Raw genomic sequence first — 27,058 nt, 5'->3', positions numbered from 1 at the left:
GGACTGCTGTCTGAGGAGATAAGCTTAAGCTTGAATGATATGTTTGTACTCCTGACACTTTACAATAATTAATTTTTGTTCTTCACCAGTGAAGTACGCCACTCAACTGTCAGACCTCTCCATGTTTTACGATTGAACAGATGCTGTAAAACGCCTTCCCTTTAATGTGGACACAGTGATAACTAGATTAGAATAACTTGGACTGACTTACCGAGGTGATAACCAGCCTCGTGTGACCACTTATCCTTGATTGCCTTTGTTAGGTTCAGTGAAGCCAGATCACCTAAAGATACCCTGAGTATGTTGAACCTGCTTTGTAGTACAGGCCCCTGCTTTCAGAAACCTGGATAAGATCTTAACTCCAGTTTTGAGAAGCCTGGATATACTATCTGACCTGGAGTTCTTTGATTAAGGATCCTGTGGCAGTTAAACACCTGATACAGGTTTCTGAAGCATCTCATAGTGACGAGATGATGAGAAATTAAGACAACTGCAGGCAGATGATCAGAAACATGAATACAGAGATATGAATAACTAGGTTTTTCATGTTCTATATGTGTGTCATATTCCAAATATAATCAAAAATAGGACAAGGCTCAAAACCTGGATACTACTGCACATGGAAAGATGGATAGATTTGATCGATTTTTCTTTTTTGTTGTTGTTTTCTTAGATTTTCTGTGGTCTGACTCTTATGTTTAGATTCAAAATCATAATCAGTTGTTGCATTTTCATTTGTTCCAGTGTATAAGTGAGGGAGACCCTTGTAGAGAGCCTTGTAGATTTTTGGCCTCCCTTGCATATTCTTATTATTTATATTTTTGCTTGTCTTTTTTTAAATATGTGCTAAATAAATCAAATCTGTTTTAAGTAGCTTTTTTCGTCAGCACTATGCACATGAATGATTTGTGAGTGAGCGGTGCCTTTAAAAGGAATCCCTTTGAGGATGAACGCCCTGTTGCCAACAGAAGTCTGAATCCAGCTGCAGACACGTAGAAACAGCTGCGGAGGTCAGCTGGGGTTATTTCAGCACCTTGGACAGACTGTCTCCCACCAAACCCACAATCTAACTAAATACTGTAATCTAGAATTTTTTAATTAACAGTTCAGACTTTGCAGTTCACATTTTTTCCCAACAAACTAGGAAAGATGCTTGTCTGAAGTAAGATAGGACTGTGGCTCCACCTTTGGGCAACTTAAGCACTGCAACTTTTAAGGTAAATTGAGGATTAACAAGGTAAAATTGCCAGAGAATCGCAAAAGCATTTAAAATATATGTAAAAAAAAAAAAAAATATTTAATCATTATTTATTCTGGGCTCATCACATCAGAAATGTTTTTCTGAACACAAAATCATGACAGAATCTCAAGGAGTGACTTCTAATTTGGACAAATACTGTAACTTTCCCTTTCTATGACTTCACTGACCTCTTGCACCAATTTATTTTTTTCAAATGTGTGTCAGAGGACTCACTCTATTTCTGCATGTGTTCATATTGAAATTAATATCTATATCCACATAAGCAGGAACATTAATATGCATATATCTGACTACTTTGGAGTTTGTTGCAAACTTGCAATTAATAACAGAAGTCAATGAAGGTCATCAAAAGCAGTTAAATAACAGGGGACCTGATACTTGATCCTTGTAGGACGCCTTTATCATAATTTCAAGGGTTTTTTTAAAAAACAAAATATTGTCATCAGCAGTATGAAGAGATCTAAAACAGTGCAGCAGAACAACAACAACAAAAGCATTTGCAGCAGTAATTGTACAATGACAGCGCCTGTGGCTGAAGGAGATTTTTTTTCCTCCAGAAAGGAGGAATAGTGGTGAATATAAACCTGACGTGCATATAATAAAAAATAAATATAATTGTCCTGGGTCAAAATATACACTGAGACAATATGTTTGGTTCAGGACTAAATCCAGGTCCATTAAACCAGCAGCTGGTCTACTGACTGTACCAGTTTGAGTGCTGGTATCAACACTGATGGCTGTTTGTCTCCCTCTAGTGACTGAATCAGATTGACACACTGAATGTCAACTGCTGCAAGACAGCATGAGAGCAAACTTTCATTATGACAACATATTAAAGCCCTGACTATACTAGTGGAATAAGTTGACAGATCAGTGAAATAATCAAACTTTTCACCGCATACATTTACTAAAGCTACAGATTTGGCCCATAATGAAGAAAACTGCCCTTTTTTATATATAGATTTTCATCTTAATCTCATATCAAACATATGTGACTTAGGATATATTATATATTATTTTTCATGTTGTAATTCGTCAATGTGCAGCCAATCAGAGATACTTTGTACAACTGTACATTATATTTCTGGGTAGATTAGTTAGTATCATACTGGATCATAGCATAAAATGATGACTCCTTTGTTAAAAAAAAATAAATAAATAAAAACTGACTATTTAAAGTGCCTTCACTTAGTCCAGGATGGTATAGAGACATTTTTCTTATTGCGATATGTGATATATTGTGGCGTGGAAGTACAAAGCGTCATAAAATGCAAATATTCAATTAAAATTCAAATATGTCAAACCTACTGCACAGTACTTATTTACCTTTCACCGCTGCCTTCACTACAAATCAGAAACTTCTCACAACATTTTTGAGACTGAACAAACATGTTAAATTTTCACCTCGAGAGAGCAGAGCTGGTTACTTGGCTGTAAACCTTCTTCATTCCTCACGCCTGCACACATTAATACACAAACTCATTTGGTTCCCCACAATTAGTATATTTCAACAAATCTTGTGAACATTTTGATTTTCACTCGGGTCCGACCGATATAGCTGCCTATATCAGCATCTGCACATATGCTGTCTGATATACGCCTGTGTGCTTTATAGGCAGGATTTAACAGAGGACATAGAGGACTTTCAACATGTACCGACTGCATCTGTATGAGTCATATCATCGATGAGTGATGAGTCGGGAATGAGACTGGTTTGGGAGTCAATCACCTCATTCTGTCAAATCTTAGAACTGTTCCTTTATTTTAATCCACATGCACTTTAAAAATAGAGAGGGTGCAATAATCTTATTGAGTGTATGATTAAAGTCAGTTTAATCCAACAACAATAGTTACAGATTCCTGACAGATCATGTCAAAATCAAATTTTCCCAAAAGGTTTGAATTCCAGAGAAATTATTCATGTTAGGTTAGGGTTAGGGTTAGTCAGTCTGTCTGTGATTTGACAGATGTACAACAGGACACTACAGACAGCGCTGTCAGTCTTTGTGATATCAACGCTCACCTCACCTCTACAGTTCTTTGGAACTCGAGTCACACTAACGGTAACATAACAAACTTTATGTGCCCAGTGCACACCAAAGTCCAAGCCAAAAATCTCAAGCTACACCTGTATTCACATCTGTGCAAAACAGCATAAAAACAACAGTTTCTGTTGACTAATGCTAAATAACAGGACGGCTTTATTACTCATGAAATATTTATCAACAAAACAATTGAAGAATTCATTAAAAACTGTAAAATTACATAAGCAGTGCAACACCGAGTCAAACCAAACAGGTAACAAATTAGAAATGAATTATGAAGCAAAAAAGATGAAGAGACATTGGATGTATGAAGTCCAAGGGCATGTCTGGACTTGCCTTACAGTGCAGCATGTGTGAAGAAGACATAATGAGACAAAAAAAAGTATGTAAAAGATGCAACAAGTCTGAGTAGGACATAACAATATGAAAAACAACGTAAAAGACATAAAATGGCATAAGACCAAAAAGATGCAATCAGACTAAATAAGATAACAATACAAAAACTAAAGACATAAAAAGACAAAAAACCAGAAGACATTCAATGAAAAACGACAAAACGAGACAAAAAACTATGTAAGAGACACCAACAAGACAAAAACAACCTAACAAAACAAAAAATGCTGTAAAAGACCCAACAAGACGAAAACCTATCAAGATGAAAGATCAAGAGGTTCAGTAGCTTTGCACAGAAACAATCAGTAGAAATGTCTTTTAGAGGACGACTTTCTGCTTTTATACTTCGTGTGCAATTCAGAGCCTGTACTCTTTTACTTTTACTGCAGTAAAGAAGTTGGATCAGTACTTCTACATTTACCAGAGTCTTTTACACACAACTATCTGTGCTTCTCAAATTATCTCATTTTTAGTGGGCTTATTTCAAAACTTAAGAGTTTGACTTAAAACTCAAAAAAATAAATAAATAGAGCAGATAGATGCCTTTAAATCATGAGTTTGTATATAAATACATGGAAAAATATAAAGAGAACCACGAGTGTGTCACACCTGCAGCAGGTTACTCACAGCACAATCCAAATGATCCATCTGCTCCTGAAAATTCTGGAGATTCTTGTCTTGTCTTTTTTAACAAAATACTATAAAATACCAAATGACCAAATGTAGCTCCACATGTGACCTCCAGTAGATGCACTCCAGTCATGTTCCATAAAAAATAACATCTGAGGATTCAGATGTCTCCCTGACCTGTAGTCACACGTCTGCATCACGTCTGCATTATCAAGTTGTGTTACTGTAGCTGCAGCTCCGCCTGTCTGTGTGTCTGTCTGTGTATCAGGAGGGCGGCGCTCTGCTCTCACCACTCACTCTCTTAGCTTTATGTATTATGATGTGGCACTGATGCAAGAACCGATGGAGTGAGACAGAAAGCAGTGAAACAGAAAGTATGTGAGACAGAAGTAGCATCATATGGGGGTGAAGTTAGGATGATTCTAAGGGCCCGTGGCTGATGGAAGCCCTAAAAATACTAGAGCATTAGTTTTTTTGGGTTTTTTTTCCAATATTTATTCATTGATTCCATTTTGACTCCTTTGATTTCAGCTTCTTAAATGTGAATATTTTCTTACGTGAACAGAGCTTCCTCTGCTCAGCCAGTCTCAAGGATCAGGTGCTGGTCGGCCGCAGGAGCATCTCGGATAAAATCACCAACATAAAGCACCTGAGTCTGTTATTTTATTAAGAGCGCTCTTAATAAGATCACAGTAATTCAGGTCAATGTGTGGTGCTTTATGTTGGTGAATATTTTCTTGTTTCTTTACTCCTCTCTGACAGTAAACTGAATGTTACTGGGTTTTGGAAATTTCAGGATATTGTCTTGGATTTTGGGAAACACTGATCAACAATTTTCAAAATGTTCTAACATTTTACAGAATAAACAGTAAATTAATTAATGGAGAAAATGGTCAACTGATTCATAGTTAATGAAAATATTTGTTTGACCAAAGACTTTGAAAAGTAGGACCAAACATGCGAAGCATGCGTACATCTGTGTGCTCCACATGTTTGGATCTGTTCCTCAAGTGACAAGACTGTGACAGGATTACTTAATCAGTTCATCATGTTTTTAAGAACATTTGATCACAAAGTAGTCTAGATGGTACACACTGATTTTTAAGTTATGTTGAAATCAAGTTTTGAAGATTTGTACAATGTTTTGCTCAGCTGAGAAAATCAAATGTCTGCAAACATTTTGTGTTTGAGTTTGTCTTTTTCACAACCGCAGCACTCTTCACAACAACAACAACAACAACAACAACAACAACAACAACACAGTTTGTTTAAGATTTATCACTGTCCTCTTAGTCTGTTTTGTTTTACAGGTTTGAAACCTTGTAAATGATTATCTGAAATCTGTTGCACAGATGCAGTCTGTGTAGCTAACATTAGCGGTTTGTGTGTGTAGCTAACATTAGCGGTTTGTGTGTGTAGCTAACATTAGCGGTTTGTCTGTGTAGCTAACATTAGCAGTTTGTCTGTGTAGCTAACATTAGTGTTTAGTCTGTGCTATTAATGTTAGCAGTTGGGCAGTGTAGCTAACATTAGCAGTTGTTCCTTGGTGCTAACGTTAGCGGTTGCTATGTGTAGCTAACATTAGCACTTGGTCTTGGCTGAAACTAACCATAAAACCCACTTTTTTAAAACCTTCTTTCCCATAACATTTTCAACAAATAATGTCTAATTTCAAATGGTTACTAATGACACGAGACATTTTCCTGTTTGGGGAAAAATTGGAATTATATGGATTAAAATTGTAATCCTGCTAATAATCCAGATTGATACTAAACGTATCTGCTTTTCTGTAACTGTAAAATGGAATATAGTTACCTTGTATTGTATCCTGATTACGTAATCTTGTTTCACGTTACTCCCCAGGCCTCGTTACAGTGTACCACTGTACACCCAGACAATTAGTTACACTACGCTGTAATGAGTGTATCTGACCACCAGGTGTCGCAGTTCTCCAATTTTTCTCAGCAAAAACAAACTTTTTTTGTTTTTTCCTCTGGAGTTGTGAAGGAGAGGAGGGATCACTGAACTGAGGAGTGTGTGTGAGTGAAGAAATGTGTTTCATGATTTGTTGTCAAACACACACTGACTGTCTTGACTTTAGGATCATCCTGAAACCGCTTATAATCACATTTAACACCCGTCCGGACACTTATAACCAGTGTAATGCGGCGGTAACGTGTGTGCACAGACATGTAGGAATGGATACAGACAGTAACAGTTAGTTCAGCAGCTGGGTGTCGACAGGTAACCGACGTTAACTGAACTAAACGGGACTACACCTTCACCTTCACCGTGTTGTGTCGCTCCCTCCGGAGGAAACAGCGGCTTCTCTCCTCGGGTCTCCCCGCTCCAAGTGTCCTCCCCACCGGACTGCACCTCGGTGTTCACCTCGGCAGGAGAAATGTCGGAGGAAAAGACGGATATTCCCAACGAACTATTCGGTAAAAAATAACTTTAACTAGTTTTTGTTTAACCCAACTAGTCTAAGTAACTAATTTAAGAAGTTAGTTAAACTTTTGTATCGAGTAAAATAAACGTCTTTTACTGTAGAAAATCACTGAAAACTCGAGATGAACTCATTAATCACTCAACCTCTATTATAAGACACAGTTAATACTTAAAAACATGATTAAATTATCACAAAGTCACTTTTAATGTTAAACTACAAGTAAATTTAGGAATATGATGCATCGAAATTAAATTTATAGACACTTTAAAAAGAATAGAGACACATTTGAGGTTTAAATGCCATAAAATCATCATTCCTTATTAAACTAAATAATTTCTCATTAGAAGATTGTAGAAATGTTAAAATGATACGACAAAAGGTAAAAACTACCATAAAGTTAAATTAAATATGTATACTAGCTATCTGCAGGAACTACTGACTATTATAGGAGCATACTAGTGATTTTTCCTTGTATTAACTGCTGAAACGATCTTTTTTTTTTCTACATTTCTGTCGCAGTATTTCAGTAAAAAGCTAGTCTGTTTCTATATATAACCAGTTAAACAACACAGTTTCTCGACTGAATATTACAAAAGACCCAAAGTGATACCACAGAAGAAAAATAACTACTATAAAGTTCAATAAAGTGTATATACTAGTCTTTTGCACACTATCTTGGCTATTATAGGAACATACTAGTGATTTTTCCCTGTCTTAACTGGTGAAACTATCATGTTTTTCTGTCTTTCTGTTGGAGTATTTCAGTAAAAAGTCAGGTCTGTTTTCATGCCCTGAGGGCTAGGCTGGCTACCTGAGAGTTTCTCCTCTGCCACCACTTCCTTATCTGAAGTGGGGGGGAGAGAGAAAGCTCTGGGAGAGGGGTGTGTCCCTGTGAAATTCCTTTGGATTGTGAGATATTATCAACACAGACTGCCTGGATGACTGAGTGTCAAAAAGAAACTGTAAATCACTGCAATTATGCCGGAGAAAGTAGCCTAAACTGTTGACTTTGAATTAAACATGGCACTGACTGCTGAAAGTCTGTGCATTCTTGGTGAGTTAAAGGGATAGTTGGGATTTTTTACAGGGGGTTGTATGACGTACGTAGCCATATTAACTACAGTAGATGGCAGCTGACACGCTCCTAGTTTGTAAAAGCAGGACTACCAGTGTAGAAAGTTAAGTGACGTGCTACTGTAGACAGGGTCAACAGCAAAATATATTTTAGATGAGGGGTGTTCCTGGTCACTAATTAAACTGAAATATTATTTTAGACTAGTTGACTAGTCTAAAGGCAAGAAAACACAAGAAAATTGTTAAAATTGAGCATAATTTATCAACCAATATTGTTAAACATTGACCAAAAAATAGAGCCATTTGAAACTGTTAATCACATTCTTCAATAACGCAGTCGTCAGCGTTGGGTTAACTTTTCAGACTGAGTGGGATCACAGCATCTGTAAACATCTGGAGCTGACGTTAGCTGCCACACAGTGTGGCTAACATTAGCAGCCTGCTCTCCTTGAACGTGGTCACACATTGCTTTGTTCAAGTGATTGTATGCCAGTTTATTCTGGCACAGAATAAATATAACTTTATTTTCGTTTTTTAGATCAAAATACAGGCGAACCTTGTTGTTTTATGAGCTGTCATCTGTCCCGCTTTGCAGAATACATCCTGGCCACTGGGGTATTTGCACAGTGAGAAAGAGGGAGCTGCTGTCTGCTGGAGCTGCAGTGCCCGTTAGATGCGGGTAGCTGTGTAACATGTTAGAGCCAACAGTTAACTGGTGTTGTACATTGATAAAAATATTAATAATTAGAATAACCAACTAGTATTTCCGGTCCCAGCCAGCGAGGGTGGCAACGTTTAATCAACAAGACGATTAGTTGCACGCCTCTCCCACTATTTCATACACTTCAAAAAAAAAAGTTTGAGTGTGCACTACATTTAGAATATTTTCACCACTTAATCTTGCTACCAAGCATTACTTTCAGCAGCAAACCAGACTCCTTTGGCAAAATCAGTAATTTTACCTCACAGAACAAAGGCATTGCCTGTCTACTGCTGCCTTGATGTGTTAGTTTGCATGTGTTATTGTGTGATTTTGGTGTTTTAACAGGTTAGCTAGGATTCACCAAAGTCACCCAGTAAGAGAAAGAGTAATTTTACCCAACAGAATATGGGGGTTGCTGGTCTACTGATTTTACAAGAGGAGTCTGGTGGCTTTGGAGAGATATTTGGCTCATATTAACGGTGATTTTCCCATCAGAAGAGTCTGTCTGACAGTAAGGTAAAGCAGTGAAAATATTATAAATATAACAAACACTTGAACTGATATTCATATTTTAGGTGTCTAAAATACATTTCGTGGCTGACCCTGTCCTCAGCAGGACATTGCTTAGCTTCCTACACTGGTACTCCTGCTGCTTCTCCAAACTGTCAGCCATCATCTGTTACTGGTAACACACTGACTGTGGATAAGAACCTCCTCATACAACCACACTTCCAAAAAATCCAAACAATCCCTTTAAGGCTACACTGACGTTTGAATTCAATTGACTTGAAGGGTGATATTTTTGGACTTGGTATTTTGGGCCGATGCGTTGATATTTGACTCTTTTAATGGACCCAGTAGGTAAAATACCTGTGTAGCTTGATGAAAGAGCCCTGAAAACTTCCTTTAAAGGTAAAAGAAAGGGCCTGTTGGTTTAATTGGGCTCCTGTGTTCACACAGACTACTTTTTATCAGCCTGTCATTAGGAATCAGAAGTGAGCTGAGCTCTGCTGGGTGGCGGCGGTGGGGCTGACTCACAACCCCGTGCTCTCTGTTACAGTGTCTGCAGCCCGGTCTCACGCTGTATGTCACTGGACTGACTGATGAATGGGGCTTTTTGTTGCCAGCTCCTGCTGTTGGTTTTAATAGGACAGACCGACCTGACGGTGCTCATCAGCAGCGTGTGGAAACTAAAGGAAGAGGTTATCAGGGCTCGGAGGCCCAAGCTGAGAATGAAAAGTGAGGATGGTCAGAGAGGGGCGTGTCTTTGAGTCTGACCTTTGGCAGATATTGAACAAAGGGCCAGAGACTCAACAGTGACATGCCAAAGCAAAGTGATTTATTATTATTATTATTTGATAAAGGTCAGCAATGATAAAGCCAACACGCAAGATTTAAACAATCTGTTACAGATACCAATAGAGCTTCAACGATGAATCGATTATTACATTAATCACTGACTGTTTTGATAATTGATTAATCTTTTTCACCATTTTATGACATTTTAAAACAAACAGCGATTAGCCGATTAATCGAGAAAATGGATTGATTGACTAGGAAAATAATCGTTAGTTGTAGCCTGAGATATCAGTCATAAGTCCCAAGAGCCCGAGGTGACATCTTTAAATTACAGCAGCAACTAATGATTAGTTTAGTTGTAAATTAATCTGCTGCTGATCCTGTTCCAGGGCTTTTTCTGGCTCAAAATGAGGCTGAGGTGTTGCCATCCTCGCCACGTGCTCATCACCTGGGTCAAGCAAACATTTTTTATCAGCAACATATTGTAAGAGATCTAATATTTATGATGGAAGGAAATGACACTTATGACATTATTAAGCATCAAAGCAGTTTAAAAAATAAAGTGTCCTGTTACATATCTGATTTTTATGGCAGTTAAAAACAAATAATGCGTGTTATTTAAAAGATGCAAGTGCTGTGCGATTAATCGGATTCTCATCTTCATCACAGTATCAACAGTCTTGATAAATATATTGCAAAAAAAATAATTTCATATATATATATAAAGTGGATTGAAAGGAAAAAAGTAGTGAACTATTTTGATGATCGATAAAGCGTTTCATTCATGCAGTTTCATTTTTCAAACATAAATGTCAAATATTTGCTGGTTCCAACTTCTTAAATGTGAAAATTTGCTGCTTTTCTAAATAAAGAGTTTTGGACTGTTGGTTGGACAAAACTTAGAAATGTCACTTTCGGCTCTGGGAAAATCTGATGAACTTTTTCAAAAAATTTTCACATTTGATGGATAAAATTATTAATTGAGAAAGGTTAATCAATAACGACAAGTACCTGTTACTTACAGGCCCGATACACACGCCATGCATTCACACCATTTGGCCAATCAGATTAATTTTTGACTGCGAGGTTAGTTAGTACGACATCTCAGGGAGGAAGGAGAAAAAAAGGGAGAGGGAAACGTGGTGAAAAAACAGCATTTAATATTTCACCCAGTTAAATCAAATGGAAAGTGGTTGAGCAGTCATAAAAGAGGAACAGACTTTTGTTAATATTGAACATGTCGCAGGCTATAGCTGAAGTAATTATCCGGTTGGGAACTCCTTGTTTTTACATGAGTGAGTTGGACGGAGGGAGAGGTCCATGTGTTTCTGATCAGCCTGCACGCTGCTGCTTCGTGCTGTAATGTTTTCATCCTCCTCATGACCTCATCATGTGTCTGGGCACATAGAGAGGAGGAGGAGGAGGAGGAGGAAGAGGAGGAGGGCGGCATGATGTCATGAAGGCGGGCCCGAGCTCTCATTAATGCTCTGTCTCTCTGCCCTGCACACACACACTCACACTCTTAAGTTCTATATTTTACCTCCATTTTAATGCGCTCTCGTTTTCCATCTCTCCTTCTCTCTGTCTCTTACCTCATCCTCATGACTCTCATTTCTTCACCCTCCTCTTCTTTCTTTTTTTACGGTCCCTGGGTTTTCCCACCCCTGCTTCAAAAAGTGAAAAAACAGCTGAGGTAAACCTCCACCTGACCATTAGCTCAGAGTAAAAACTGAGATAAATGAGTGAAGGAAGAATCAAATCTGTCAGGGCAGAAATACAGAATGTTTAAAGTTTCATGTTAGTATTTCTGTGTGAAACGGGGGGATATCCCAACAATACAAGAGGCTGCACAATGTAAGAAACTCTACGGACTGTAGACTTTACTTTTCAGGCTCTAATTTCTGGACAATACAGAGGATTTACAGTTCTATGTCAAACTGAGGAACAACAGATATTTCCAGTTAATAATGTGTGAGTCAGTGTAATCAACATCAGCAGGTTCATTTGTTTTTTTTGTTTTCTTTGGAACTGCTTTTCTTTTCTTTTAACAGTTACAGACTCATGCCCAAAGACACAACAAGGCCATAAATGTCTTTAGGAGACAGCCTGTGAGTTTCAGCGTCCCCTCAATGTCCAAACATAGTTCCAGTAAGTAGGAATGAATAATAATTTCTGTCCATGAGCCCAAAAAACCCCCCAGATAAATACACAGGAACAAAAAATAACATGTTTGTTCACACTTATATTAGGGGCAAAGAAAAAAAGAAGTAAATAAACAAGTGAAAAAAACTACATAAAAATAATAAAATAAAATAAAAATAAGAAAAAACAACAGTAATGAAAGAAAAAGAAGGAAAGAAAAACCCACACGTTGTTACACTTTCATTAGCTCATCAGAATTTGAGAATTTGGGTTTTTTCATGTTTTATCAGTGGACACATTTTTAAACATGAAACGTTGTTGTGTTTTCTTTAATTTGTCTCCCTGCTGTAGAAGTCTGTCGTCAAACATGATTTTGGTTCTTTACAGCACAATGACATCTAAAACGTTTGGAGAATGTATACATATATATATAATTATGTCATTTACCAGCTGTACTGTGCTGGAAAACCTTGAAAAGTGCTTGAATTTGACTTTGGAAAAAATGAAGGAGCCCCTGTGCGTATTAATTAAAAAAATTCAATATCATAACAACTAACATCCAGAAGCTGAAAAAAGCATTTTATACTAAATTAAAGTGAGCAGTAGAAGACCTACCAGCTCATAATAATGATGACTGTTGTCATGGTAACTGAAATATGGTTGTTGTGTGAAGGAATTTTAGCCTGTGATGATTTATGTTAAATCAACAGCATAATATGTCGTGTTAGTGCTGTTTTTTTGTTTTTTTGTTTGTTTGTTTTGTTTCTTTTTGGCAAACATATATTGCATATGTAAAAATCCTTAAAGAAATTATTATTTATAATTAAAATTTTTACCCAGAAGGTTTTTTGGTAGTACATGTTTTGTCCCAATTCTCAAAAATGGCAACTGCTGAGTGGTCATAAGAAAGATACGTACTTGCTGTACACAGTTTTCCTAAGTAAAAAAAACATTTTGGAAATCCCCAGATTTCCATCTCATCTCACTGTTAATGTTTGTTGTTTTTGTTCCCAGTGCAATAATAGAAATTCATTTTAATACCATTCTGAGGAACAAGTACACCAACCTACTGTAAAGAGCAGCCAGAAATAATTACCCTCATTAAACTGGGAAAAGGCTGGTTGTTTATATAGATCTATACTAATCAACAAAAGTAAACATGCCCCCGTTTTAAGGCAACAGGAAACTCCACATCATTTCCACTTTAATTAACCCCCATGGTTAGAATAAGAGGCGTGGCGACCAGTTCTGTTTCTGGTGCAGCCAGCTGAGTTCTGCAGGAATGTTAAGCGGGACTGAAACGGTCCCTCAGGCGATCAAATCTGCCATCTGGAGCTCCTGTACCTGTTGTTGTGTAATGTGCTGTGATTTGATCCATCCAGCTGTTGTGGTGTTAATTGTCGGGTGTCGTGTGACCTTGTTTCCACCCCCACCCCCCCTCTGTCTGTTGCAGAGAGCGTGCGGGAGGCGGTGGGCCGGAGGGTGAAGCTCACCCTGAGGCGCAAAGTCCAGCTGGAGGTCAAAGGTGACAAGGTGGAGAACAGAGTGCTGGTGAGTGACAGATGTGCTCTTCTTTTTCAAAATGAAGCAAATCAGAGGTGTGGACTCGAGTCACATGACTCAGCCAACTTGATGACTTCAGACTCGACTTTAGCACCAATAACACGTGACGTCACTTGGGCTTGAGCCTTTTGCAGGACTCACTGTTAACACTTACCCAGAAAATCTTTTTATTAGTGGTCATTAAAGAACAACAAAGACTAAAATTAATTTTCATTTTTAATCTAAGGCTGTAACTCATATAAAATGTCAGAAAATAGTGAAAAATCCTAGTGTTTTTTCTCAGGCCAACATGATGCCAGGAATGTATTCAGATTATTATGACAATAAAACATAGAAAAATCAGAAATTTCCATATAATAAGAGGCTGAAAACTGTGTTTTCTGCCATTGTACATGAAAAATTACTTAAAAGATTAATGCATGATCGAAGAAGTTAGATGGTTTAATTCTTTTTCCAGCACTTTCCTGATCAAAACACTCATTTCAGAACGCAAAAAGTGTGGGTCAAAAATTACAGATGGAGACAAAACAACTTCAAACTTTGTTCGACATTTGAAGTTGCATGAAGAACAGTAAGTCAAGGCTAGTATAGTTAGCAAACTAATGTTTAGCTAGTGTTAGTGTTAGTAACAGCTAAGTAGCTTTGTAAGTCAAGGCTAGAAACTGTTTCTCAAAAAAGAATCATGAGGAAATAGGCAGCCAATGGCAATGTTTGAAATACAGTCATTCATTCATTCATTCATTCATTCATTCATTCATCCTGTGACTCAGACTGGTTCATTTGTTACCTGAATAAATAATTTAGTTGCTCCTCAAGGGAAAAGAAATCTGGGACGCGGCAGTGGTGTGGGCGTGTTGCTGCAGGTACAGGTGAGAAAGTCAAAATGAGACAGGAAGTGAAGTTTTATCAGTTGAGATATCAGACTCCACAGAACAGAGTGTGCTTATTTGATTTGGATATGCTGAGAATTATCACTGCTTCTCTGCTCTCAGCTACTTAAATGTGAATGTTTTTAGGTTCTTTTACTCTGTTATGACAGTAAACTGAATATTTTTAGGTTGTGGACAAAACAAGACATTTCAGGACGTCATCTTGGGCTTTAGAAAACACTGATCAACATTTTTCACCATTTTCTCACATTTTATGGACCAAACAACTAATCGATTAATGAAAAAAAAATATTAATCAACAATGAAAACAATCATTAGTTGCAGCTTCAGAGCTCAGCGTTGTTTCCTGGAGGCTTGATGGATCCCAACTAGTCCAGAGACATACAGTAAAGCTCAGTCCTGCACAACAAATTTAATTTCATATAAAAGTAAAATCAATAGGATTTATCCTGAGCTGTTTGCAAAATGCACCAGAAAGATACTTGATTGCTGATTTTGGTTCCCAAGACGTCAAATACAGATGTTTTGGGTTGGTACAGCGTCCCAAGCAGCAAAATAATGAGGAAAAAAAAGGAAATACAGGCAGAGAGCTGCAGGGTCTCTGCAGATACAGTCACCAGCACACACTGCTAGTGAGTCATAAGTGATGATTGAAAAGGACAAAGTTTTGGGGGGTTTTTTGTTTTGTTTTTTTTAAGACAATGTTGCATATTCTGCCTGTAAAGAGGTTTGTTTTCTCTAAAACAACTTGTGAAGAATGTTCTGCAGAAGGACAGCAGTATTCGAGTTTGTGGTCGACCCGCAGAAAGGCTGCATGTGGTTGTTAAATATTTTGAGTGACTGCGGTTACAGTAGCTCAGTCTGAGAGGAGCTGCTGCTGCTGTGAGTCATGATCTGATGGTCAGTGTCTGTCTGTGTGTGCAAACACAAAACAAACTGACAAATCAGAGTTTTCACTGAGTTTTGAACCTGCTGCAGGTGTTTTCTCACATACTTGCTGTTGTTGTTGTTGCCTTTACTGCCCTCCCGACTCGTCGCCTGATGCTTCTGGGGTAGAAGCAGTCCGCCCCGCCCTCAGTCTCCCACTGGATTATAGATGTGCTGTTATAACAATTCTGTTACAATGAGGAGATGTTTTTTGACATTTTTGACGAATCTTCCACACAAGTGCAGGAATAAATAATGGCACACACCAGGATATTAGGGCTGTATATCAGCAAGAATAAAAAATGCTCCATCATATGTATAAAATCTGAGTTAAAAAAGTTTACTTTATTATGCAATCAGAACATTTGTATTTGTAACATCCAGCATCATAGCACGACTTTTTGTGCAATCTGAGAAAAGGAAAGATATGTTCTGACTTCCTGTTTCACTTTACATTGTTACATTAAAGTCAAATGTCTGAAGATGGATTACATCACTGCCACAAACACAGTACAGTGTTTTTAGGCTCTGCACGCTGCAGGGCTGAGGACAGAACGAGGCATTTGAGGACATCACCTTGAACTTTTGGAAACTGTGATCAACATTTTTCACCATTATCTGACATGTTACGGACCAAACAACTGAAAGATTAATCAAGAAAATAATCGATTATGAAAATATGTTAGTTGCAGCCCTACTATACTTTAAGCTGAACAGCACTTTATAACTCTGTCAGTTGTCTGTCGATGTGAAGTTCAGCTGGATATCCTGAAAACAAAAACCCACTGCTCTGAAAATACACTCTGGTCTCACTGCCTGCCAAACTCCATTGACATTTTGTTCAGTTTAACCGTAATAAACTTCTCCCTGCTCCTTCTAAAAGATTATTAATGATTCCTTACGACTCAGAGACAGACACTTACTCATTACACATTAATTTGAACTCTAATTAACATGAAACAGGCAAACTAAACCACAAGTTACAGCCCCAGTAGAAATTTTAAAGGGGGGCACTGCAGCTGTGGTGTTGTTGTAAGAGAAGTGAGTATTTCAACTTCTCTTAATCTCAGACGACATCTAATCGTGATTTTATGATTTATTACAGTAAATATATTACAGATTTCTCCTTTAAGTACGTCATTATTTTGTGACATCCCTTATTAAACATGGCTTTTGATATCCAGGCCTGGATGTGCTGCTTCTGCTTGACCTTTCATTTTAACTCAAATGCTTTTCATTTCTCATTTTCACTTCTTGTTATTGAGTGCATTAAATTATAGACACATTCAGAGATATGCATGTATCTATAGTTGTTGTTCCTTCCTCTATAAAGTGGACCAAGTTTAACTTTACAAGTCACAGCAAAGAGTTTTAATGATATTTTAAAGTGTGGTTGTATTAGATACATATTCAGCGTATTGACGTATTGCACAGTATAAAGGAACATTACACCTGAGTAAGTAACATTGTGTAGAATGTAATTAAATACAGAATGCAAGGATTTGCAAAACCTTTTCAGCCTTTATTCAACTGAATTCAGATAAAAGACGAAGTATTAAATGCTCATACTGATTAACCTTATAGTTTTTTTTTATAAATATACACTCATTCTGAATTTGATGCCTGCAACATGTTCCAAAAAACCTGTGACAGGAACATATTTACTGCTGTGATGCATCAACTTTTCTTTTAACAACACTCAGCCAGTGTTTATTAACTTAGGACACTAACTGTTGAAGTTGCAGGCAGGTCAGTCTAGTGTGTCTTGGCATCGTCTCGTAAGCAGGGACGTCTCTGAAAAAGACGTCTGGATGGCAGCATAAGTCGCTCCAAACCCTTACGTGTTAATGGTCAAATTCAGGAAAACATTTGCAAATCATTGCATTCTGTTTTTAGTCATGTTATACACAGTGTCCCAACTGTTTTGAAGTCCAATATAATATATTTTCACTGCTTTGCTTTGCAGTCAGACAGCTTTTTCCTACGGGAAACGACTATAACAGCTACGGATGTAAAGTGCAAAATAGTTTGCAGACAGAGGTAGGGATGAAATAATAATCTGTTTCAAGATTTCAAGAAGGCAATTAGTAATATTGTTTCAGATTTTAATTATCATAATAGCTGTGTTTTATTACCACACTTTGGAGGGCTCATTTATTTGTCATTTCCACATACAGAGTACATGGAAACAAAATTGTGTCAGAAAATGCTGAAAAATGTCTTACAGTGTTCCTTAAAGCTCAACCTGACGTCCTCAAGTGTCTTGTTTTGTCCACAACTCAAAGATACTCAGTTTACTGTCAGAGAGGAGCAAAGAAACCAGAAAATATTCACATTTAAGAAGCTAAAAATCAGAGAATGTTCAACTCAAACAGTTTAATTAATTATCAAAATAGTGATTATAAGTAGCGATTAATTTTATAACTGATTAATAACCAATGAATATTTGCAGGTCTGATACAGAATATAGAAATATAAAAATATAGAAAAGTCGCAGCCCACTGGTCCAAGAGGGGTGCGACAGACGTTACAACATACATTAAAACAAAAACCAGCAGATCATTTCAAATCATTAAAAGGTTTTTAATATAAAACTGAAATCATTTCAGCTTGTGTGAGAAAACTCTGATCATATTGATAACCAGGATAGTTTTGGTCACTATAATCATGAAATGAAATTTTCACACCGTTTCATATGTAGACAGAGGTTTTCACAATCACAGTGAATCTGGAAGCTTTCCAGATCTGAACTTCCAACTAATGCTTCAACTTTATCTCTCCTCTGTGTTCTTTGTGTGTGAATCATGAACAACAGAACGCACTGAGTCAGACTTACTGTACTGAAGCAGGAAGTGATGTGTAAACGTGGGCTGATCACTTGACTTTTCAGGGTCCTGCCAAGACGAGAATCATCCTGTTAGACTAAAATTTTTAATGTAATTTCAACACAACATTGCAGATGTAATTGAATATATTTATGTACATCTTCCATGAGTTGTTCTAAGACACTGCAGTGCATACTGAGGCACAGAGTTGAGAAAGAGTTGGGTGTTTCTGTGGCAGGTATCTGGTTTCATGTAACTGCAGGTATGTGAACTCACCTCAGCTCTCTGTGTGTGAGTGTCTGCATAAAACTTATTTCTTAAAAAAAAAAGGGCTTATACACGTCTGCTTGTACTCTTTACAGCAACACACTCCACCATCCTGACCGCCTTAAACCAGGAAGTGCATTAAAGACATTTTATGTTTCATTTTTTCACATTTCTCTCCCTTTGACCACATACCACAACTCTGCAGAATGATACTGCAACTCCTGTCAGGACTTGACTGAACCCACACACAGCCACGGGGTGTTGGGACACACACACACACACACACACACACACACACACACACACACACACACACACACACACACACACACACACACACACACACACACACACACACCACATTCCACAGCTGTACACCAGCAGATTAGAAACCCATGCTGTAATTTCTTGAAATGAGGCAAAACACGCTAAATGCTTCATGGTAATGTTTCAGGCAGATTTGTTTTCATTTGTTTAAAGAAAATTAAGAGCAGATTGTTTCCTGAAACACATCACAAGAAAAATAAGCCAGTGAGTCTGGGAGGCAAACCGCATCTCTGAGCCAAAAACAAGAGCAAACTCAGCTGACACCTTCTTTAAATTAAAGAAAAGAGATTTATCCTGATGTGGCCCTGTTTATCTGATCCAAGCAGCAAAAACCACACCTGAGTGAAAAAAAAAGCTAGAGATGAAGCACCTAAACAGAGGGAGAGAAAAGACCCAAATAACACTGTTTCAGGCTAATAGGTCTAATAGTTTGAATGTTTATTTTTATTTCAAATATTTGTGGGTTGTTGAGAAACAGAACTTTGATATCATATTTGCGTTTTACTCTTAAAGTCCACGTCTCCAGAGGCTTTAAATAAGATGTCAGTTCTTGGATTATGACTGTGTTTTCAGCAGTTTTTCCTGCTGTGATAAGTCACGTCCAGTCTGAGGAACTAAAGAGAGTCAAACTGTTTCATCCCTGTTTGAAATACTCCCACGCTTACATGACCGCGGTGAGTCTTGCTCTCTGCAGCTTGTTCTGTGGGTGAATCCATGCTCTGACCAGGTGCAACAGTCCATCACAACGTGTCAATGCATCATATGCAAAATCGACGTATTTTCATAATTGATGACGTTGATTATGTTGATTAATTGCCCCAGCCCTAAAACAAAACAAAACATAACATATGCATCACATGTTGTGAGACTTGTAGTGATGTGTGTGTAGTGTGTATGCACTGCGCTTGATAGTGCACCTCTAATGTTCTTTATTTTAAAATGCATTATCAAATTGTCATCCTGCCATTTACCGATCACCATTTCCTGACTGTATCTTGTATCTTGATTATGCAATCCCATTACAGGCAAACCTGTACACAAACCTTCTACACAACGTTCGTGATTCCACCTGCAGCTTTGCAGCATGTCTCAGAAGCGTCTCTCTGCTCCGCTCCCCTTCAAATATACACAGAGTCTATTTTTGACAGATGCGATGTCAACGTACACAGAGCAGATCGAGCGGGCAGGAAGTCAGACACAAATACACCAAAGAGAATCCAGACCCAGACCCAAAAACCTGTGCAGAATCACAATCGTGAAACTACACAGCCTTCTTATTCATGATAGAAGCACAAAAATTGAGGAAAGTCAGCTTCTGGAACGCTGCTGGTGTTCTTGCATCAAAACCGTGGCACAGACGTCCCATGCCCCGTGGAATCAGTGTGTCAGTTGTGACAAATTTCAAGTTGTGACAGCGAACACTTTCATGCAAATGTACTGAACAACAGAATACTCACTTTTATGTCTGAATGCATCCAACAACGGTTTGGCAATACTGGAGCTCTGTATAATTGCCCTTCCAGTGGATTTCAGTCTGTACAACCACATCCAGTTATCAAGCAACCTCAGACTGTGATTAGACTACAGCGTTAGATTTGAAATCTGACTCCTGCTGCTCTGAGCTGTGACTCTGCGGCTGCTGTTGAATGGAGCAGACACTCAGTTTGTAATTGCAGTGTCCATCGTATGATTAGGTATTTATAACTTGCTTAGATGGTGGAGGCAGCGGGCGAGTCATGTAACCAGTGTATGCCCAAACACCGGTAGCAGCTCCTACCACAGCAAGCCTACCAGCAGTGCATCATTTCTCTCATCCATCTGTTTTCTATTACATCGTCTGCCTATGTGGACTCACCTGCTCACTCACACGAATTAACCTGCACTCACATCTGTAAAACACCTGAACCAGGACTTCTGCAGACTTTATAAACTGAAAACAGGTTGTTCAGATTCCTCTCAGGCGGCTTTATATCTGAGACTCCTGTCAGACAGAGAGGCCCTGGTGTCTGATTGGTTAGAAATGACCTGGAGTGGGCGCCCCTATAGCTCAGTCGGTAGGGTGTGCGCACCATGTATTGAGGCTGTTAGTCCTCTGCAGCGGCCGCCGGTTCAAATCCTGCTTGCGGCTCATTTGCTGCATGTCATCCCCTCTCTCTTCACCCCCCTTTCCTGTCATACCTTCAGCTGTCACTATCAATAAAGGCAAAAAAGCCCAAAAAATATCCTTAAAAAAAAAAAAAAAGAAATGACCTGGAGTGACCTCTGTCCTCTGCAGAGAGTTACTGTACAAACCACAGCTGACTCAGCCTCCTGTTAACTGCTGCTCAGGTCACCTCCATCCGCGCCCCTCTTCCTCTTTCTTAAAATCTCAATTCAGTGAAAACATGCCGACATGGACGGTTTAACTCGCACCGTCTCAAACCATAACTCAAACAAACGCAGCGTGCACTTGAGTCGAAAGTAAGGTACTAATTTTGTCAGTTAGAAACAGACTGGCATGAGTTGACCGTGCAGCCAAAATGTGCACTCAGTCTCTGCCAGGACAGAAGTTCAACACGTGGTGGAGGATAACATATAGTATTATCCCAGTCGCAGAAAAACCTCTCCAGAGGCCTCGGCCAGCTGTTCTCAAAGTGAAGCTATTTGCATGTGAAACCTTCTGACCTCACTGCCTTTCAGTCTGGCTGTAAAAATGCATAGTTTTTTAAAATGTCTTCAAACCCATTGAATCCCAGGGATAAAATATTGTCTTTATATTACAATGTCTTATAGACACAAAGGCATGACTCTCATTTTATCAAGAACGTACAGATTTATTATCAATGCTGTTTTCTATTCAACAAAAAATTAGCTAAGATGGCGACTGGAATCAGCCAGTTTTTTTGGCTTGATTGGCCGTGATCAGAGACCAACAAGTGTCAAATATATGTGATTATCTGCCAGTCAGATTTACACACGTGTGTAACACGATGGTTCATATCGCACGCAGAACAACACAGACAGGAACGTCACAGCCACATTCAGCAGTGCTGGTCACAGCCGTGCACTCACATGCTCACATGTTGTTGATGCAGGTGCAGTTTCAACTTAAAGGTTCGGTGTTTACAAAAAAAGCATTAGAGCTTTCGTTTATACAAAAATTATAATCAGGATCCCACCAGGAACATTTTTATATCCTGAGGGGGGATTAATATTCTTCCTGAAAAGGAGACATTTTCTATCCAAGAAAAGAAGCTCCTTTTCCTGGGAATCCTGGTAAATCACCTGTTTTTTAAGGTATGATTTCAGCTACTGCCAGTACACGTTGGTCATATTAAGTTAAGTAAATTACATATGAACAATAATCTAAAATATTGGAAAATACTGATCTTTTTTGATCACTAAAAGCAGATTTTGCAGATAAATAATTGAATAAGGAGGGGAAACTAATGAACTACTGATGTGTAGCAACACTACACAGCTCAATATAAAAGTTTTCAATGTGTATGAGTCACAACGTCAAGTCTCAAGTCAATCGAGTCTCAAGTGAAAGCCTCAGAGGCTCCAGTCTGTCTCTCTGTCTCATGTGTCTCTGTCTCTGTCCTCAGGCCCTGGCATCACATCGAGCCTATCTGCTGACAGCACGGGTGCCCTCCAAGGTTAGTAAAGCTTTGAGTGTGTGTGTGTGTGTGTGTGTGTGTGTGTAAAGCTATAAAAAGTGACTTTTTGTTAATTTCCACACGTTAACTCGTCTGTCATATCTGTTCCTCTCATCCTCTGGCTTTCCCGTTTCTTTTCATTCTCACTTCTGCTCATTCCACCTCTTCCTCTTCCTCATTCCCTCTCTACACCTGATCTTCATCTTCATTCTTTGTCCTCTCATCCAGAAAGAAGAGTTTCTGTGTCTGTGTCCCTGATCTGTATGTTTCTACTCTCCTCTCTTATCAGTCCCTCCCTCCTCCTCGTCTTTCTCCTTCTTGGGAATGTTTCTTATTTGGTCATTACAGACGTGCTGCTGCTTGTTCCTCCAGTAGTTTGAGTGGAGTAGTTTGTTGTTTTCCAGTTTTTTCTTGTTTTAAATTCTGCATAGAGCCCACAACAAGTCCAGACACTTTAACTCTCTCTCTCTCTCTCACACACACACACACACACACACACACACACACACACACACACACACACAGGTAGAATGAGGTGAGGAGCTCTGGTCAAATATTACTCAACTACAAGTAAAAGTTGCTCAGGCAAAATCTTACTCCAGTTAAAGTACTAGAGTACTTGCTTTTAAACATACTGAAGTATTCAAAAGTACAAATTACAAAGTACATTTTCTAACATCAGTACATTGCTGTATTGTTTTCATGATGCGTTTACAGAACCTTGTAACTCTCTGAAACCACCTAATGATGCTCTGACCTGTTTGTAGAACCACTCTGCTACACAAAGCCTGTAGAAACACCTATAAAAACTTCAGCATGGAAATACAATCAAAAACAAAAAGGACAGCTGTTGTAATTTTCTGATGTAACTGTATTGAAATCACAGCATATAATTAGACTGAAGCCGACTGTAAGGATTTCTCCAAGTCTGTTAAAGAACTGAGATTTCTGTCTGGTTTCGGGGGCAGTATTTACATTAATTATGTGGTATTATTCACCCCAATAAAAACATTAAATCCTACCTGGAATTATTTCTCTTTTTCTGATTCTAATAACATCTTGAGATTTAATTTTATCTTTAGTCACCATTACCAAGAAAGGGGGTAGAGAGAGAGGGGATGACATGCAGCAAATGGGCTGCAGGTGGGAATTGAACCGGCAGCCGCTGCAGAGGACTGACAGCCTCAATACATGGTGCACACACCCCACCAACTGAGCTATAGGGGCACCCAGAATATGCAAAACACAGTACCTGGTTTCATAGGACTATACGATATAATATCGAGGAATTTGCCCAACCCTGTACCCGACCCCTGTCTGATGGTGTCAAATTGTAAAGTTTGCATCACTAACTCAGTATATTTTAAAATGTAAGTACATTTATTGCTAAATTTTCATGTCATTTGATTGTTAAAATGTGAGGTGGTGTTATCGTTTATTCTTTTCTTATTGTGAACAAATCCCACGATAAAACCAAAACCAGTGATGTGAGTCCGTCTCTTAGTACCTTTAGATTAATAAATATATAATTATGAATTAATGAAGGAACGTGTGTGGAGGAAGAAGATATATCAGACTTTTCAAGGGATTTGTTCACAATAAAAATATAGCATATCGACAGACTTCAGCCTTTTGACCTCCCTTTTGTTCTCACGATGCTTTTTCCTTTTGCTCTTCATGAGTGCACATTAGTGCTGCGACTGCATTAATCCTGCACTTCTCCTTCCCAGTTCTCTATTTATCTGACTGGATATCGTAGTATCTCTTTCCCCTTCTCTCTCCCGCTCGCTCTCTCTCTGTGTCTCTCTACCCACCATATGGAGACATCTGATAGTTTTACCCACAATGCAGCTGTGAGAACACAGCCTGTGGGAAAGGAAAACAGAGAGAGGAAGAAAAGTTCAACCTGGAGGGCGACAGACGGACAGAGAAAAAAAAAATGCATCGAAACAGTAACAAAAAGTAAAGATAAACTATGAAGAGTGTTTTAATAAGAGTAGTGAGTTTTTTTCCAGAACAAAAACACTTTAGAGTAACTTCTGTCATATTTTTACGGGGTGATTTTTAGAATGGGCTCGCGATTTCAAGTTATAGATGAGCAAACTTCAGATAAAACTAATCACAAGCACCTCAGATTATCAGTCAAAAATCAATTTTCACTGAAGCCTGAACTCCTGAACTTCCTAGTCTTCAGGTTTATGAACTGCTGTAGACATTATGGGGCACCAGAGTCGAGTATTATTAAAAGAGAAGTAAACCCATGGTTAAACACAGTTCTAAAATTACTGATGCTCTTTCCTTTTTCTCAGCCTCTCTCTGGTAACCCTCCAGGGTTTTTTTTGGCTTCTTCCTAATGAGTGTGTGAATCAGACTGGTCACCAGACAACAATGAATAAGTGGAAAAGTGTGATGCAGAGTTAAAACTGGGCTCTGGAGTTTGTTGACATTGAAACTAAGTTTGGATGTTGTACAGTGGGGTTGGGACAGGGCGTCCCCCGTCCTGCGAAGAGTCTCTGAGCAAAAACAGAATCAAAACACATCGTGATCTCTTCCATCTTGGCATCATTTCCTGGCAGCGTCGTATGATAATAGTCATTTTAATTTTTTTTTAAAGGTACAACCATCTCAGCTCTGGACTGACCCCTTGTGGCAGTGAAAAGTAACTGCTGAGCCACATCGCAAAACAATAGAAGAAAGTTTGAAAGGCTGGGATAAGAAGACGATGGTTGTGATTGGTTCTGAATGATGAGGGAAAACAAGTCTGAATTGTTTGCTTAACCCCAAATTATACTTTCTGCATCTCTGTGGCCACCAGGGTTGATGCGACAAAAAAATTCTCTGTCTATGTCTTAGTTCTTTGCAGACCACCTGTGTGTGTGCATCCCAAAATTTATGACTGTGTGTACCGATAAATGTTTTAAATTATTTATAATTTTGTGCTGTTTTGACTGAGTTTAAGCACCAGAATGATTTTGCCTCTTTGTGGAATATCCCTCAGGTGCACTTTACAAATAAAACATACTTTGTTAGAATTTTTGTAATCCTGAGGCTTTCTGATAAGGTCACAGAGACACAGAGTACAGTTTTGTTCTCACCTGAACAAGTTGCCTTTGATTTTTAATGAATTATACAAAAAAACTTTTGAAACTTTCACAGTCTCATTGCAGAAAACACCTAAATTCATGGCAACCTGCGTCATAATTTTGTTTTGGAAAATTTGCCAGGAAATAAGCCTGCAACAATTAAAAAGAAGGCTGTGAAATCCTGGAGGGACCTTTATTTATTTTTATTTCAGGCATCTAACCAAAAACTTTGAGACAAAGGAAACGAAAGTGCTAATATGCCAACTCCTTTGCAGGTTTTTGGACTCATTCCTGCAGGAATCTGTAGGAAGAATGATTGTTTAACTTTAACTGTTCAAGTCTGTGAGTTCATCTACCATCCTACAGTATGTTTAAAATAGTTTGAGGTAATAAATACACTTCAAAAACAGCGAAACTCGTGCATGAAACCGAGATAACCTCTGAATAAAATCTGCTGAACTCGCTCTGCCAGCTGACCCCTGATCTGTTGTTCCAGAGCGGGCCAGTGGTTTGTCTAACTGTGTGTGTGTGTGTGTGTGTGTGTGTGTGTGTGTGTGTGTGTGTGTGTGTGTGTGTGTGTGTGTGTGAGCGAAACAGAGGGTGGTTTGTTCCTCAGTGTCCCGGCAGAGAGAGGCAGCAGAGGGAGAAAAAAAAAGACAATGGAGGAATTTAACAGCTGGCAAGGAAAGGAGGGGAGGGGGCACTGTGTCTCTGTGCCCCTCGTCCTCTTTTCCTCTCTTTCTCTTTCATTCTCTTCCTGTTACTTTAATTTTCTCACTTACATTTCTTATTATTTTTCTGTTTCACCCTCACATTTTCTCCATATCTCTCTCTCTTTATCTTTCTCCCACCTTTGTCGTCTCTTTCTGTCTTCTTTTACTTTTTTATCCTGTTCTTACATTGTGACTCTTAATTTTATCTGTAATCTTTTATTCCTCCCCTCTTGTGATCCATCTTTCACTTTCTTTTTAATAATTCCCCCTCCCTCCGCTGCCTCTGTCTCTGTTTTTCTCCCTCTTTTCCTCCCTTTCACTTGCTTTCTTGGCAGCGAGTTAAGAATCCACTTTTATTTTTACTTTTTGTCTCTCTGGACTCAAAGGGAAGTGTGTGTGTGTGTGTGTGTGTGTGTGTGAGGTTGGGACTCTGCTCCAGACATTTGTTCTGCAGACTATTTGTAGCTGTGTGTTTTTACATTCCTATTGTCTATGTGATTTTTTTCCTATCCCCGGGGTTCGTTCGAGCTCTTAAAGTAAGAATGTCCAGCTTCATATCAACATATATCTCAGTTTCTGATGCATTTAATAAAAAGGACTCTGATCTGCACAGGCAGATCTCAGCCTTCGTCTGACATGGAGAAGCATTGGAGGGATTTCTGATCAAAGTATTATTGATAATATGTACCGAAGATCTTTACATTAAAGTGTGTAAAGTCAGTGCTCTGCTAAGGAAGACTAGTTTCCACATGGAGGTCATTGTGATACAGTCAGCTATCTTCTTGTCTTAAGTTGCAAAACTCCAAAACAAGTTGGAGCCTGACGAGCA

At 38.6% G+C, this 27,058-nt stretch overlaps 1 protein-coding gene across 2 annotated transcripts in view; it reads left to right on the top strand.

Moving 5' to 3' along the window:
• Nucleotides 1–6,350: 6,350 nt before the first annotated feature.
• Nucleotides 6,351–27,058, top strand: part of carmil1 (capping protein regulator and myosin 1 linker 1) — a 41,629-nt gene continuing 20,921 nt past the window's right edge. Inside the window, exons 1-3 of one of the 2 annotated variants that reach the window (XM_084738683.1) lie at nucleotides 6,351–6,770; nucleotides 13,450–13,547; nucleotides 22,383–22,433. In XM_084738683.1, coding sequence (XP_084594809.1) covers nucleotides 6,731–6,770; nucleotides 13,450–13,547; nucleotides 22,383–22,433 — 189 coding nt within the window. In that variant the 5' untranslated portion in view covers nucleotides 6,351–6,730. The remainder of the gene's footprint in view (nucleotides 6,771–13,449; nucleotides 13,548–22,382; nucleotides 22,434–27,058) is intronic. The other variant, XM_084738685.1, reaches the window with a different exon arrangement.

The sequence above is a fragment of the Lutjanus erythropterus genome, chromosome 16, assembly GCF_056507025.1.
Source record: "Lutjanus erythropterus isolate fLutEry1 chromosome 16, fLutEry1.hap2, whole genome shotgun sequence".
In the NCBI taxonomy this organism is placed as follows: domain Eukaryota; kingdom Metazoa; phylum Chordata; class Actinopteri; order Lutjaniformes; family Lutjanidae; genus Lutjanus; species Lutjanus erythropterus.
Note: the sequence above shows the minus strand (reverse complement) of the source record. Positions and strands in the feature narration are given on the sequence as shown.